This window comes from Phyllostomus hastatus, unplaced genomic scaffold (genome assembly GCF_019186645.2).
Source record: "Phyllostomus hastatus isolate PE091 unplaced genomic scaffold, TTU_PhHast_1.1 phas_scaffold_193, whole genome shotgun sequence".
In the NCBI taxonomy this organism is placed as follows: Eukaryota; Metazoa; Chordata; class Mammalia; order Chiroptera; family Phyllostomidae; genus Phyllostomus; species Phyllostomus hastatus.
The window spans coordinates 4357306-4372501 of record NW_025334015.1 but is presented as its reverse complement, the minus strand read 5'-3'; the positions used below and the strand labels follow the sequence as shown (position 1 = coordinate 4372501).

At 40.1% G+C, this 15196-nt stretch overlaps 1 protein-coding gene across 1 annotated transcript; it reads right to left on the bottom strand.

Moving 5' to 3' along the window:
- Positions 1–12783: 12783 nt before the first annotated feature.
- On the bottom strand, positions 12784–13723 carry LOC123832520 (olfactory receptor 148-like). The gene is given in 2 exon segments (XM_045860194.1): positions 12784–13608; positions 13610–13723. Coding segments are annotated over 2 exon segments (939 nt in total).
- Positions 13724–15196: the final 1473 nt, after the last annotated feature.

Below are 15196 nucleotides of genomic sequence, written 5' to 3'. Positions count from 1 at the left end.
ATGTATGTTCAGGCCACATTTATGTATGCATCCATCATCAGGTGGCACTAAGGTTGTTTCTACCTCTTGGATCTTGTGAGCAATGCTGCTACAAACATGCTATGAATATGAGTATCTCTTCAAGCCCCTGCTTTTAATTCCTTTTTATCCTGCAGAAAGCTTTCCTGTGTCTATTTGGTCCAGTGTATGGGGGAGGGCTCCAGAGTGGTTGCAGGAAAAGGCTCAGGCAGAAACCAGACACCACATGGATGCAGAGGGGCCCCTGCATGGCTTCTGGGCTCCAAAGGCTCCTAGCAGTGCTTGAGGATGAGAGTTTTGAAGAGACACTGACAAAGCCCAGCCTGGGGCCAGCCAGCCTGAGGAGGTGAGCCAGGTGTTCCCCATCTTCTTGAGTTTCACACCCTCACGCAGCTAGTCATTCTTCAGGAAGTCACAGAGCTGAGGGGCTGTATAGGCAGCACCCAGGGCCTGCAGACCCAAAAGGGCCTGGTTCAGGGGCTTCTCCAAGGCCAAGGCGGCTCCCATGGCTTCCTGAGTGTCACCCCCTCATCTTGGGAAGGCTTCAGTATGTCCTGAAAGAGAATGCAGTGGCCACGTTGGCTTTGCATCTTTAAGAGACACTCAGCGCCTTTGCACTTCTTCTCTGCTAACTCTTGGAAGAAGCTACCCACACCCTCCAGAGCCACATCGCCCCGATGGAAGTAGGAGCCCAGAAGGAGGGAGGTGTAGGAGGCCTGCTGACGCAGGATGGCTGGGCAGTTGACAGCATTTCCACTGCAGTGGAATAATTCCTACGAATTTGGGAGCTCATGGTTGTTAGGCAATAGGAGTTAAGGTCAAAAAGCGATGTTGGCTGGTCTCGGAGGCTGAGGACAGCTAAGGTGGTTCTGATAGTAACTGGAAAGGAGGCTGGACTGTGGTAGGAGGATGAAAGGAGAGGCATCCCTGGGTCTGTTTCATGCAAACACTGCCCCTGGCAGGCCTAGGGGTGGGGGCGGGGAGGAGCTGTGGAGGGCACTGCCTGCTTTCAGTTCTTTTGTATATTTCCTCAGAGGCAAATTTGCTGGATCACTTGAAAATCATGTTTTTATTTATTTACCTTCATTGTAAAATTATTTTTAAATGTTAACATTTATTTTTTATTTTTTAATTAATTATTGTTTTACATTTGATATTATTTGGGATTAGTTTCAGTTGTACAGCATAGTGATTAAACAATCATGTACTTTGCAAAATGCTCTCCCAATATTTTCAGTACCCACCTGACACCATACATTACAACGTTATTGACTACTTTCCTATGCTATATTTACATCCTTGTGACTATTCTGTAACTATCAATCTATATTTCTCAACTGCTTCACAGTTTCCCTGAGCACCCTCCCTCCCTTCTGGAAACCATCAGTCTGTTTCTGTTTTCTACGTTCATTTATACTGTTCTTTATGTTTCAGATATAAGTGAAATTACATGGTATTTGTCTTTCTCTGACTGACTTATTTAACCTAGCATAAGTCTATAGGTCCATCTATACTGTTACAAATAGTAAGATTTCATTCTTTTTTATGGTTGTGTTATATTCCATTGTATATATGTACCACTGCTTTTTATCAGCTTATCTATTAGTGGGCACTTGGAGTTCTTCCATAATTTGGTTATCATAAATAATGCTGCAGTGAACACAGGGGTGAATATATTCTTTTGGATTAGTGTTTTGGGGTTCTTAAGATACATAGCCAGGTATGGAATTACTGGTTATTGAGGTAGTTCCATTTTTAATTTTTTGTAGAATGTCCATACTCTTTTCTGTACTGGCTTTACCAATCTGTTCCCAACAACACTGCAGGAGGGTTTCCCTTTCTTCACATCCTTGCCAACACTTGTTTGTTGATATATGGATGATAGCAATTCTGACAGGTGTGAAGTGGTGTTTCACTGTAGGTTTAATTTGCATTTCTCTGATGATCAGTGATTTTGAGCATCTTTTCTTATGTCTATTAGCAATCTGTATGTCTTCTTTAGAGAAATGTCTGTTTGGGTCTTCTGCTCATTTTCAGAATGGATCATTTGCTTTTTTTGGTGTTGAGTTGTATGAGTTCTTTATAAATTCTGGATATTATCTGAGGTATCATTGATGAACATGTTCTATCATTCAGTAAGTTGTCCTTTTGTTTTGTTGATAATTTCCTTTGCTGTACAATGTTTTTTAGTTTAATGTAGTCTCGCTTATTTATTTTTCTTTTGTTTCCGATGCCCAAGAAGATACGTCAGGAAAAAACTTGCAGTGAGAAATGTCTGAGATTTTACTGCCTATGTTTTCTTCTAGGAGTTTTATGGTTTCAAGTCTTACATTTAAGTCTTTCATCCATTTTGAGTTTATTCTTGTGTGTGGTGTAAGTTGATGGTCTAGTTTCATTTTTTGCCTGTACATGTCCAATTTTGCCAACACCATTTATTAGCTAGGTTGTCTCCACTCTGTTGTATGTTCTTGTCTCTTTGTCAAGTTTTAATTGATATTTGTTATCACCTGGAGTGAGTTTTCCAACCTTGTTCTTCTTTCTCAAGATTGCTGTGGCTGTTTGAGGTCTATACAAATTTGTGTATTAATTGTTCTAGTTCTGGGAAATACACCATTAGTATTTTAATAGGAAGTGTGTTGAATTTGTAGATTGCTTTGGATAGTATAGACATTTTAATGATGCTATTTCTTCCTATCCATGAACACAATATGTGTTTTCATTTATTTGTATCTTCTTCAGTTTCTTCTGTGTTTTATAATTTTTGAAGTAGAAATGTTTTACCTCAATAGTTAAATTCATTCCTATGTATTACAAATGTTTGATTTACTTGTAAATGGAATTGTTTTCTTACTTTTTCTTTCTGATAGTTCATTATTGGTGTTTAAAATGCAACTGATTTCTGAGTACTTTTTGTATTTTCCTTCTTCCCTGAATTCATTTATCAGTTCTAGAAGATTTTGGGTGAAATCTTTGGGTGAGATCTCTATATGCAGTATTATATCGTCTGCAAATAATGACAGTTTACTTCTTTTTTTCCATTTTGAATGCTTTTTATTTCTTCATCTTGTCTGACTGATGTGTCTAGGACTTCCAGTACTATGTTGAGTAAGAGTGGTGAACCCTGGATGAATAGCTCAGTTGATTAGAGCATCGATCGGCCCTGGTCATGGCACATAAGAGAATTAGCCAATGAACAATTAGCCAAGTATGTGGAACAACAAATCAATACTTCTCTCTCTCTGAAGTCAACAAAAAATTAGAGTGGTGAATGTGGTTATCTCTTTCTTATTTCTGATCATAAGTGAAACATTTAATTTTTTACTGTTGAGTATGGTGTTAACTGTGGGTTGTCATATATAGCTTCTATTATGTTGAGGTGTGTTCCCATAATTCCTACTTTGCTGAGAGTTTTTATCATAAATGGGTGATGGATTTTGTCAAATGCTTTTCTGCATATATTTACATGATTATATAATTTTTATCTTTCATTTTATTTAAGTATGTATCACATAAATTGTTTTGTAGATATAGTACCACATTTGCATCTCAGGAATAAACCCCACTCATTCATGGCATATGATCTTTTTAATGAATTGCTGAATTCAGTTTGTTAATAGTTTGTTGAGAATTTTTGCATATATGTTCATTGGAGATATTGGCCTATAATTTAATTTTTTTGTATTATCTTTATCTGGTTTTGGAATTAGGATAATGCTGTAAAATGAGCCTTGGGGTCTTCCCTCCTCTTGAATTTTTTGAAAGTTTGGGAAGGAGGGGTGTTAGTTCTTTAATGAATGTTTAGTAAAATTAACCTGTGAAACCTTTTAGTTCAGGACTTTTATTTGTTGAGAGTTTTAAAATTATTATTTTTACTGCTTCAATTTCATTAGTTGTACTCAGTCTGCTCATATTTTCTTCTTCTTGATTCATTTTTGGAAAATTGAATATTTATAGAAATTAATCCATTTTGGTTAGATTGTCCAATTTGTTGACATCTAGTCGTTTATAATATTTCTTATAATCCTTTGTATTTCTGTGGTGTCAGTTGTTAATTCTCCTATTTCATTTCTGATTTTATTTATTTGTCTCCTCTTTTTTTTTGGATGAGTCCGGTTTAAGGTTATCAATCTTATTTATCTTTAAAAAAACTATCTCTTGTTTTTATTGATCCTTTGTATTTTTTTTTAGTTTTGATGTCATTACTTATTCTCTAGTATTTATTATTTTCTTTATTTTACTCACATTGGGCTGTGTTTGTTGTTCCTTTTCTAGTTCCTTTAGGTGTATGTTTAGCTTGTTTATTTGAGATATTGCTTGTTTGTTTATTTCTTGAGGTAGGCCTGTAATGCTATGAATTTCTCTTTTATGACTGCTTTCACCATGTCCCATAAATTTTGGGTTGTTTTGTTTTCATTTTCCTTTGTCTCAAGTTATCTTTTGATTTCTACTTTGATTTCATTGTTAACCTATCATCATTATTTAGAAAAATGTTATTTAGCTTCCATGTATTTGTGTTTTTTACTTTTTTCTTGTAATTGATTTCTAGTTTTATACCATTGTAGTCATAGAAGATGGTTGATATGATTTTAATCTTTTTAGTTTACTGAAACTTGTTTTGTGTCCTAACATGTTATTTATCCTAGAAAATATTTCATGTGCACTTGAAAACAATGCATATTCTGCTGCTTTGGGTGAAATACTGTCAAGATATCAATGAAATTAATCTGATCTACTGTGCCATTTAAAGTTACTGTTTCCTTGATGATTTTCTGTCTGGGAGATCTATCCATTGATGTCAGTGGGGTGTTAAAGTCTCCTACTATGACTGTATTACTGTGGACATCTCCCTTTATGTCCATCAAGCTGTGCTTTATATATTTAGCTGCTCCTGTGTTGGGTGCTTAAATGTTTATAAGGGTTATATCCTCGTGTTAGATGGATTCCTTTATCAGTATGTACTGTCCTTCCATGTCTTTTATTATAGTCTTTATTTTAAGGTCTATTTTATCTGATATAATATTGCCACCCCAGCTTTTTAAAATCTTCATTTGCATTATATATGTATGTGTGTGAGTGTGTGTGTTACTTTTAGTTTGTGTGTGTTTTTTGTTCTGAGATGGGTTTCTTGCAGACAGTGTGTATATGGATTTTGTTTTCTTATCCATTCAGCTACCCTCTATATTTTGATTAGGACATTTAAGCCATTTACACTTAAAGTGATTATTGGTTGGCGCATATTTATTGCCATTTTATTCTTTATAACTATGTTTTTTTCTTCTGACAGAAGTCCCCTTAACATTTCTTGTAACACTGGTTTGATGGTGATAAACTCCTTTAGCTTTTTCTTATCTGGGAAGCTCATTATTTCTTTTTCAATTTTAAATGGTAGCCTTTCTGGATAAAGTAGTCTTGGTTGTAGGTCCTTGTTTTTCATCACTTGAAGTATTTTGTGCCAATCCCTTCCTGTCTGAAATGTTTATGTTGAGAAATCAGCTGACAGTCTTATGGGAGCTTCCTTGTAGTAACAGTTTTTTTCTTCTTTTAAAATTTTCTCTTTGTCTTCAACCTTAGCCATTTTAATTGTGATGTGTCTTAGTGTGGGCCTCTTTCAGTTCATTTTGTTTGTCATTCTCTGTACTTTTTGCACTTGTGTGTCTTTTTTCTTCAACAGGTTAGGCAAATTTTCAGTTATTATTTCTCTGAAGAGTTTCTCAATACCTTACTCTCTCTTCTCTCTTTCTGGTTTTCCTATGATGCAGATGTTGTTACATTTTATGTTTTTCCTGAAGTTTCTTTAACTATTCTCATTTCATTTTTTTTCTTTTTGCTCCTCTGATTGAGTGATTTCTGCTACTTTGTTCCAAATCAATGATTTAATCCTCTGCTTTATCCAACCACCCTACTGTTGAGTCCTTTCAGATAATTTATTTTTTATTTCTGGCCACTTTTTAAATGGTTTATATGTATCCTTTTGTACTTATTAGCTCTTTGTTTAAATTCTCACTGAATTTATCCCATTTTCCCCTAAATTCCATGAGCATCTTTGTAATAATTGTTTTGAATGCTGTATCTGGTAGATTTCCTCTCTTCATTTTATTTTGTTCTTTTTCTAAGGATTTCTGCTGTTCTTTCATTTGGGGAATATTTCTTTGTCTCTTCATTTTTGAATTACTCTCTGTGTTTATTTCTGTGTATTAGGTAGATCTGCCATATCTTCCAGTCTTGGTGGGGTGGCCTTGTATAGTAGGTGTCCTGTGAGAGTCCGAAGTGCAGTCTCTCTGATCACCCGAGCGAGGTGCTCTAGAAGTGTCCCTTGGTTGGCTTTTGTGAGCCCTCCTGTTGTAATTGAGTCTTGATTGATGTTGTCCCATTTGTGGGTGGGGTCAACTCCCAGGCTGGCTGGCCATCACAATTGACCCTGATTCCAGTGTACAAGCTGATGTGTTGGTGCTGACCATGTGAAGCATTCATCCTAGCAGTGTCTAATGCCTGCTGAGATCTCTCTTTGGATGTGCCTCTTGTGGAGCTAATTGAGTGATGTGATCTGAAGCCTGCCATCAGGTGTGTTGATTATTGGGCTTCTTGGGAGAGACTCTGGTGCAGGTCAATGTCAGATGCTGAGTGTAACTAGCCTTGGGCTATGTGTTTAGAGTTACAAAACAATCCATAATTTACATCTGTCTTTGCTGGCCCATGTGTGCATTGGAAGGGCCAAGGTATGTATCAAGGCTGGCTTCTATGAGCACCAAACCTGGGGGCAGGAAACAAAGGGCCTAAGGCACTACAAGATTTGCTTCCACCTGCTTCTACTTGCCAGCTGCCTATTAGGCTCAGCCACTAAAGACCCTCTGGTGGTATTTGAGTTGTATGAGGTAGGTTCTCAGTGAGTTGCCAGGTAGGGGTGAGTGGTATTCACCAGATTGATATGGATTAAACTCATTGCCAGTGGTTGGTCTAAGGCCACTTAGCAAATGTCCCAGTGTACACCAAGGCCAGGTGCCATTCACTGGTTTCCCACAGACTGTTGTGGTGGGGCAGTGTCTTGTCTTAGTGAGTTGTTAGGGTGAGGCTAGCAGTGTGCATTAGGACCCAACAGACCAAGGTTTTGCCCTATGATGGGAGGGCTTTGCACAGGTCAAGTACCTGAGGAAAAAGTGGCCCTGTCACTAGAACCAGAAAACCCTGTCCCTGATTTTGGCCAGACCTCCTCAAGAACCCTAGCTTAGCAGGGCAGGGCTGCCTGGCATAAGGAGTATAGGGCTGTTGCATTCCCCTGGGATATGCTGTATGGAAGGGAGTGCTCAACCTATGAAAGATGGCATTTGTGGACAGTGTGGGAGAGGGACTCAGCACAGGAACCCTGGCACTGTCTCTTCAGTTCTCTCCCAGGAGCCCTACAACCCAGAATAGCTCTTCACACTATTCTAGTCTACTCTGAGCTGCTCTCCCTTTGCTGGATCGCAAGGTGAGTAGCTGAAAATGAGACTTTTTTGTGTTGGCCCTTTAAGAGGGTGCCTGAAATTTTATCAGGTTCCTGTCTCTCCCTGATAAAGAGTCCTTGCTGATTTTACAGCCAGATATTATGTGGGCTCCTCTTCTGTGCTTGGTGCTCTGGGCTTGGAAGCTCTATGTGAGGTTGGGACCCTACATTCTTCAGGGGTTACCTTTGCAGCTGAGATAGTCCTTTGGATTCTTGTTGGCAGGGTGTGTGTTTGGGGCCAGTCTTTTTTTGTGTCTCTGCCCTTCCTACCAGTCTCAGTGTAGCTTCTGTAAATCTGTGATTACAAGACTTCTGTTCAGCGAGAGGTCTGATTGTTCAGGTTGCTTACTCTATATTTTAGTTGTAATTCCAATTTGGTCCTGGGAGGAGGTGAGTGTACCTTCCAACTGCTCTGCCATCATCTTGGATTGTTGTTAGTTGTATCTTTAAATTTTTTGAGGGAGTACCATACTATTTATCATAGTAGCGGCCCCACTTTAGATTCCTACCAACAGTGTACAAGGGTTTTAATTTCTCCACATCTTAGTCAACACTTTTTTACTTTTTTAAGTGATAACAATCTTAATGAATGTGACGTGATAGCTCATTATGAATTTGATTTGCATTTCCCTAATGAGTAGTAATAATATCAAGCATCTTTTTATACGTTCATTTCTTTGGAGTGATGTATGCATGTGTGTGCATAAATGTATTTTAAATAAAATTCTATGTTGGGAGCTTTACTAAACTTATAGATGTAAGAGAAACAAACTATTTTAAAGGTTTTTGTGTGTGTGTGTGCTAGACTGTCATTACAACACGATTGAGAATTGACCAAAAGTGGTCAGAGATCATTCAGATTTCAGCTTTGCTATATCTTTAATTTTACTTAAATGAAATATAAATTTAAATTTGTGCATTGTATTGTTCTGAATCCCAGTTATTTCCCTCATTTGTCTTTTTATGTAAATAAATGTGCAATTACATCATAATTTGAATTGCTAAGTACCATTTATTCATTCATTCAACAAACTTACACTGTACTTACTATGTCAGTGGGCTGTGTCATGTGGACATAAGGGTGAATAAGACAAGATCTCTTTTTTTAATGGAATTTTCCATTGTATAAAAATATATCTATTGGTCAAGTATAAATATTAATGTGATGAGTATCTGTTCATAAGCATTATTCAGGCTTTACCAGATATAGAATGTGGGTTCTTTCACCAATATCCAGTGTTAATAGGACAACAAACCAATACTAAAACTGTTGACAGGAGAGGCCTGGTTCTTCTTGCTGATGCATGTAAAGAATTACATATTAGCAAATCTAGTAGCAAATCTAGTTTGTAATCAGTTTATTAGTGGCTGATTCCATGGAAGAGAACAGAACTGGGTAGAGTAGGGGGTGAAAGGCAAAGTTTCAGAGCAAAGCAGGGTGAGAAAAGCAAGAGAGGCTGGAGACCAGGGTGGCAAGCCCCTGGGCAGCCTGAGGCTAGGTGGCCAGAGGCCCTGTGGCCTGAGCCAAGAGCCCCCTGAGCCCCTGAGACAGAGAGCATCCTGAGCCCCGCCCCCCACCATTCCCACGAGAGAGCGAGTCCTTTGTTCTCAGGACTTATATAATTAGCGGGATAGGAGGGAAAAAAATTACACATTTATTAATGGGTAAATGTGGTGCCAGCTTTCCTGGGGGAATGTGACTACCCAAATTTAGGGATTGTAAGGTTTCCTTAGACGCACCTGAGGATTGAATGCCAATCACCCATGAAATCAGGCAGAAGGGCTTTATTTTGGAGTTGACACTCCCAGGCAGAACTTTCTCTCCACCAGTACAGCCAGCGGGAGGTCTGAGAGGAAACCACCCAAGGGAGCGGAAAGCGGGGTTTTATGTGACTTGACTTTGCGAGGGAGCCAAGAATTGGTTCTTGGTGAACAAAGAAGCTACATATCATTGGTGGCTCCTGGTCTGATGTCACCACTTCTTCCGGGTCAGAGTTTAGTCACCATATTACTTGTAGTCCAAATGGCGGCCATAGTTGTAGGCCAAATGCTATGATTGTAATTAGATTCCCACTTGTCCTACCCCGCCCATCCTGACAGGGATGAATGGAGGTCTGTCCACCCGAATTCTTATCTTGCTCCAGACTCCATTTGGTAATCCTGTTGTAAAACAAATATGTGACAGGAGGCAGTTAATTAAATTTTGGGGCACTTTCCAAAGTTATTTATGGACTCTTTCTGTAAGCATCAGGGACTCCCTTATAAGACAGTGACCAGAGGTAGGCAATTAACCAAGCTCTATTTATGGGCTCTTTCTTGTTAATATAGTGTTTCTTGTGATGTTGAAACACCTGGCAATATTATCAGAACAGGCTTAGGACTGCCGAGTTAGCATGTGAGACTGGTCTCCTTCCTCCTCCCTGCCTTGGTTTACTATTTATTCCACCTAATTGGTAAAGGGATTTTCCTGGAAACCAGGATGATAAATGCTGGCCAGTGACAGTATTGCAGTCGCAGAGTTCTTCTTGTGCTGTCTTCTGCTTCAGAATTACCTGTATTCAGCATGTAATCTAGAATAGGCATTCCCAAAATGTGAGAATAAGATTCTGTGTGATTTCAGGTTTTGCTAGTCAGGTTAAAATGGGCCATCAAAATCTCACACTGTACCTCAAACCATTTATCTGTACTTGAATGGGCTTTATTTTGTCCTTTATGCTGCATACCTTTTGTAAGTGCAGCAATTTATTTTATTTGGGGTTTTTAGGTTAATTAAACCTTTACCAGTAAAAAACAGAATAAAAGAACTCTACCATGGAAACATGGAACAGACTGACAGTGACCAGAAGGGATGGGGAAAGGGCATAATGGTGGAAAGAAGGGGAATACACTAGACAAAGAACAGGTGTGAATGACCCATGGACATGGACAATGGTGTGGCGATTGATTATGGGAGTGGGGTGGGGGGGGTGGTGGGTTGGGAGTGATAGGGGTTTAAGACTTGGGAAAATTTAGCTTAAGGTAAATAATCATAAATCTAGCAAGTAATGTGTATGTTAAGTTTTTGTTTCAGTAACTACAGATAAGGCCCATCCTGGCCCCTGAGATTAAGCAGTTGACCTCCTGGGGCACTGGCTGGAGATTACCTCCTCTGGAGAGGTCTGTACCAGGAAGAAGCAAGCAACTACCCTTCCCCCTTGGAGGCAACTGTTGAATTTCAAAGGCTTTCGCTGATACCTTGTTTGTCTTTCCCCAATCCCCCTTATAAAAGATCTGGCTGAGAAAGAAAGAGCAAGATGGTGTGTTAGGGTATGAACCTGCCATCTTCTTGGATCGCTGGCCATCTGAATAAAGCACCTATAAAAGATTCAATCACTGTCATTGCTTATTGGATTTGGTAGTGACAGGCAGCCTGAATGCCGGTGTCTTTTCCGGTTACAGGAGGAGGAGGGCAAAGTGGGAAAATGGGACAAATGTAGTAGAATAGCAGTAAAAAAAAAACCCTAGAAGTCACTAAAATGTCATGAAAACTAAGGGCTAGTGTGTCTTTGTGTACCTAGTAAATGGTACCCGTTCTTTCTCCCTGGATTCTGGAGAAAATTGAGAAATAATTATCAACTCACTTTGCTGAAGGACAAGCTAGCAAATGTAACTTGGTGGGAGATCCAAATGAGCACAGTCATGGAACCCTGTAAGTAGGCCATCTTCTCTTCAAACAGCTCTGGACAGGAAGGCTTGCACAGTCCTTTGCACTAAGCAGTCTTTTGGGATATTGGCAGCATGGTGCAGCAGGAAACCATGACCACAGGAGTTAAGGGGGTCTGGAACTGTGTCTGGCTTCACCATAACTAGATGTGCCATGAAGGGCTCACCACTCTATTCCAGGCCCCCATCTGTGGATGAGTGTGGGAGGCCGCTCTCTGTGGCGTGGGCCCAGCTCCCATTGGAAGATGCACAGGACCCACACCCACGGATAGGTTTTCCCATGGGGAAACAGGCCTGCAATGTACCTAGGCCACTATGAGTCTTGCTTTTTGCTGAAACTCCCTCACCCTGAATTGAGGACATTTATGGCAAAGCAACTTCCTAAAAACCATGCTAAACCTTCCTAGGATGAGTGTAACCAGTCCAGCTACTTTTGCCTTTTCATTTGCAAATATCCCTCTTCTGTGGTGTGATTACCAGCATCCTCTCCTTTGTTTTCTGTATAAGGAAACCACCTAAAGGGAGCCTGTGCATAGTTAATGAGGACCTTCTTGTAATGTGCCCAGTAAGATAATAAAAGCTCATTGGAGTGAGGGCCAAGGCTTTTGCTCCCCTTGAGAAAAAAAGCTATGCTGTCCCTTTTCCTCCACTGGACTTGGTAGTCCATGTGAATGTCTCATTTTCATCCATAATGATGTGGACCCCACAAGCCAGGGTCCAAATCAGATGAGTGCAATGAGTAGGGGCACAGAACAAAGGAAGGTAAGAGTAAGGCCAATATAGAAATGTGACGTGTCAGTGCATATTTACCAGTTTTTTAGTGGACTTTAAGTTCTGCAGAGGGGTGATGAAGATGGCTGAATTGCTCAGTAGGTCTCTGAGGCTGTCAGGTCCTGGAGGGATGAGGAGCAGGGTCTTTGGCATTAACAGGTCTGTCAGATGTCTGGTCTGGGCTTCAAGTTCAACCTTGGGTCCATGGTTTGAAATCTCTAATTCTCAAAGGTTTTTTTTTGTTTGTTTGTTTGTTTTTTTCTGAAAAGGAAACTCTATCTACTTCATGGGCATGATGTGGAGATTAAATACGATGATATCCATGAGATGTTTGCCATAGTGCCTGGAGAACAGCTCATGCTCTAGAAATATTAGTTAGCACCGGTCTTAGCAGCACTGGGAGACTGAGGTGTTTATGGGCAGAAAGGGAAAACACTTACATTCCAGAAAAAGTGAGAAAAGTGAAATGGGGGAGAATTGGCACAGAGATAGACCATTGAAGTGTGCTTCTCAGACTGACAGAGATCCTCATTGCCCTCAAGCCGCCAACATGGGCTGCCCTTGGTCGCAATAAGAAATCTGCATGCTGTGCCCCTTGGATTCCTTACCCAGAATTAAGGCACTAATAATATTAGTTAGAGTTATTTATGGGGTCCCACAGTTTAGGGAGACACATAAACATAGAAATCTTATTAGGCAAAGAAAATATAATGATTTAGAGAAAGTAGTTTTTATTTAAGAGGAGTATAGTCATATAGAAGAATGATGTTAGGACACAATAAATTTCCAAAATCCATTACAAAACCCTTAACTTATCCCAGGAATGTAAGTACTACATTGTGGAACACTCTTTTCAGGGAACTTTTCACTTCCCTGTTCCTTAAAGAATAGATTAATGAGTTCAGCATGGGTGAGACAATATTGTTTAATATTTGCACCACAGCACCAAGAAAAGGGTTGGGTGTGGGCTGCAGGTAGATGATGATCACAGGCCCATAAGCACAGAGGATTGCAGTGAGGTGTGCACTGCACGTCGAGAAAGCTTTCTGTCTGCCCTCTGCTGATCGGATTCTCCAAATGGCAATCCCGATGCATGTGTAGGAGATGCAAACACTGAGCCAAAGAATTAAAGCCAGAAAGCCAACATTAGTAGAACCCACTTTCTGGGCCATGGAGCTGTCACCACAAGCCAGGGGTAAGATGGCAGGAATGTCACAGAAGAAGTAGTCCACCTGATTGTGGCCACAGTATGGTAACTGGAAAGTGAAGGAGGTCAGGATGGTGGCATGAAGACAACCCACCAGCCAGGCTCCTGTGACCAGACTGACACAGACTCCAGGTCTCATGATGAGCGTATACCTCAGTGGGTGACAGATGGCAACAAAGCGATCATAAGCCATCGCAGAGTAGAGGCAGCCTTCAGCGGACCCCAGGAGATGGTAGAAGAAGAGCTGTGCAGCACATCCCTTATAAGAAATGGCATGGCTCTGGCCAGAGAGATAGAATAACATCTTGGGACAGGTTACAGATGGGAACAACATGTCAAAACCAGATAGGAGTCCCAAGAAAAAATACATGGGGGTGTGCAGATTAGAGGAAGAAACAATTGCTGTAAGGATGAGCAAATTGCCAATTGCTGAGCAGGGTAAAGAGGTAAATGAATGAGAAGATGACCAAGAGCACAGTCTCCAGTCCTTGTGTCTGGGGTATTCCCAGTAGGATGAACTCCGTTAGCTCTGTGTGGTTTCTCATGTTCCTGCATGGGATGTCTGGGTAGAGACAACAGGCACGAAAGCGTGAATGTAGAGACTGATTTGTGACAGACACAAGACCAGTATAATTATTGTCACCAATCTTTTTTTAAACATGTGGGAAGTTAAAAATTAGAAATTCTTTCAAAGACATTTAGGGGCTGGTAAAGCAAATTTATGCCTCCATATCTACAGATACTGTATTATTTAATGAAATGATACAAAGCAAATTAAAGCATTAACACAGTGAAATACTGAACATGCTAAGAAAACAAATATTTCAATACTGAACAGATAAACTTAATTTAAGGAATGTCCAAAACCAGTTACTCAATAATAAATGCCTTAAAGGATCAGGTTGGAAGCCTGATCCTTCTGATTCCTTTCCAGGGCATATCTACCATTGCTCAGGGGAGCAATCAAATGCCCTAAATATCCATCCAAGGTTGTTCTGGGCATCCACGCCTTTGCTGAGATTGATGGACTTAGATCATTCATCTTACTTCATGTGACAATTAGAACTAGAATAGTATTATCATAATATATTAATGAATTGATTTACTTTGTTATTATTGTCTTACAGTACCAAGTCTGGAGAGAGAGAGATTCTGCACATGGAGGAAAGCCAGTATTCTTCATCTTTTTCTAGATTACTTGAGTCAGCTTCCAGTTAGAGATCGTCTGGACTTGAAGCCCCTCTGGGCTTGTGCTGATGCTGTTGAAGAAAGAGCATGTGGCCCCCAGGAGGCCCTGGTGCTCTGGAGAAGCCAATTGTTTACACAGGCCTCTTTGCAGGCTTCTGAACAATTGCAGTTTAAGTCAATGAACCCAGAGGGCTGATAGAATCACTACTGGGGGACAGATTCTGATAAGGACAGACAAGATTGTTGTGCTGGGAAGATTTGGTTTTAAATGTAGGATTTTGCTTACTAATTCTGTAACTTTAGTACGTTTCAGTTTTCTTATCCCCCAAATAGGCACAGTATTGCATTCTAAGAATTGTTGGGTAGATGAAATGGGATGATATGGTGTGAGGCAATTGAGGTGGTACCTATCATGTTTGGGTACCAAGCCATTGCTATTAACTCCTATACTCTGGGCAAGAGGAAAAATCCTCTTGTAAGTAATGACTTAATATGAACATGAGCATGGCTAAGGTTAAATAACTCCCACTTTTGGGGGGAGTGTTCAGAAAATACCCCTGGGTACCCATACCTGTGAAGTAGGTTGAGGTATAAAAACAAAACATGTAATGGAGAAGACTGGAAGCTGCGCCTTCAGTGTCTATGGCATCCCCTACATCCTATACCTAAGCACCCACCTGGCTAAACCATTCAAAACACAGTCAAGTGTGAGTCCTGCTTACACATTAAAGCAGGAGACAGCATAGGAAGAACTCTGAGACTGCAATACTGTCACTGACCAGCATTTAGCACCCTGGTTGTCAGGAAACGCCTTTTACCAATTAGGTAGA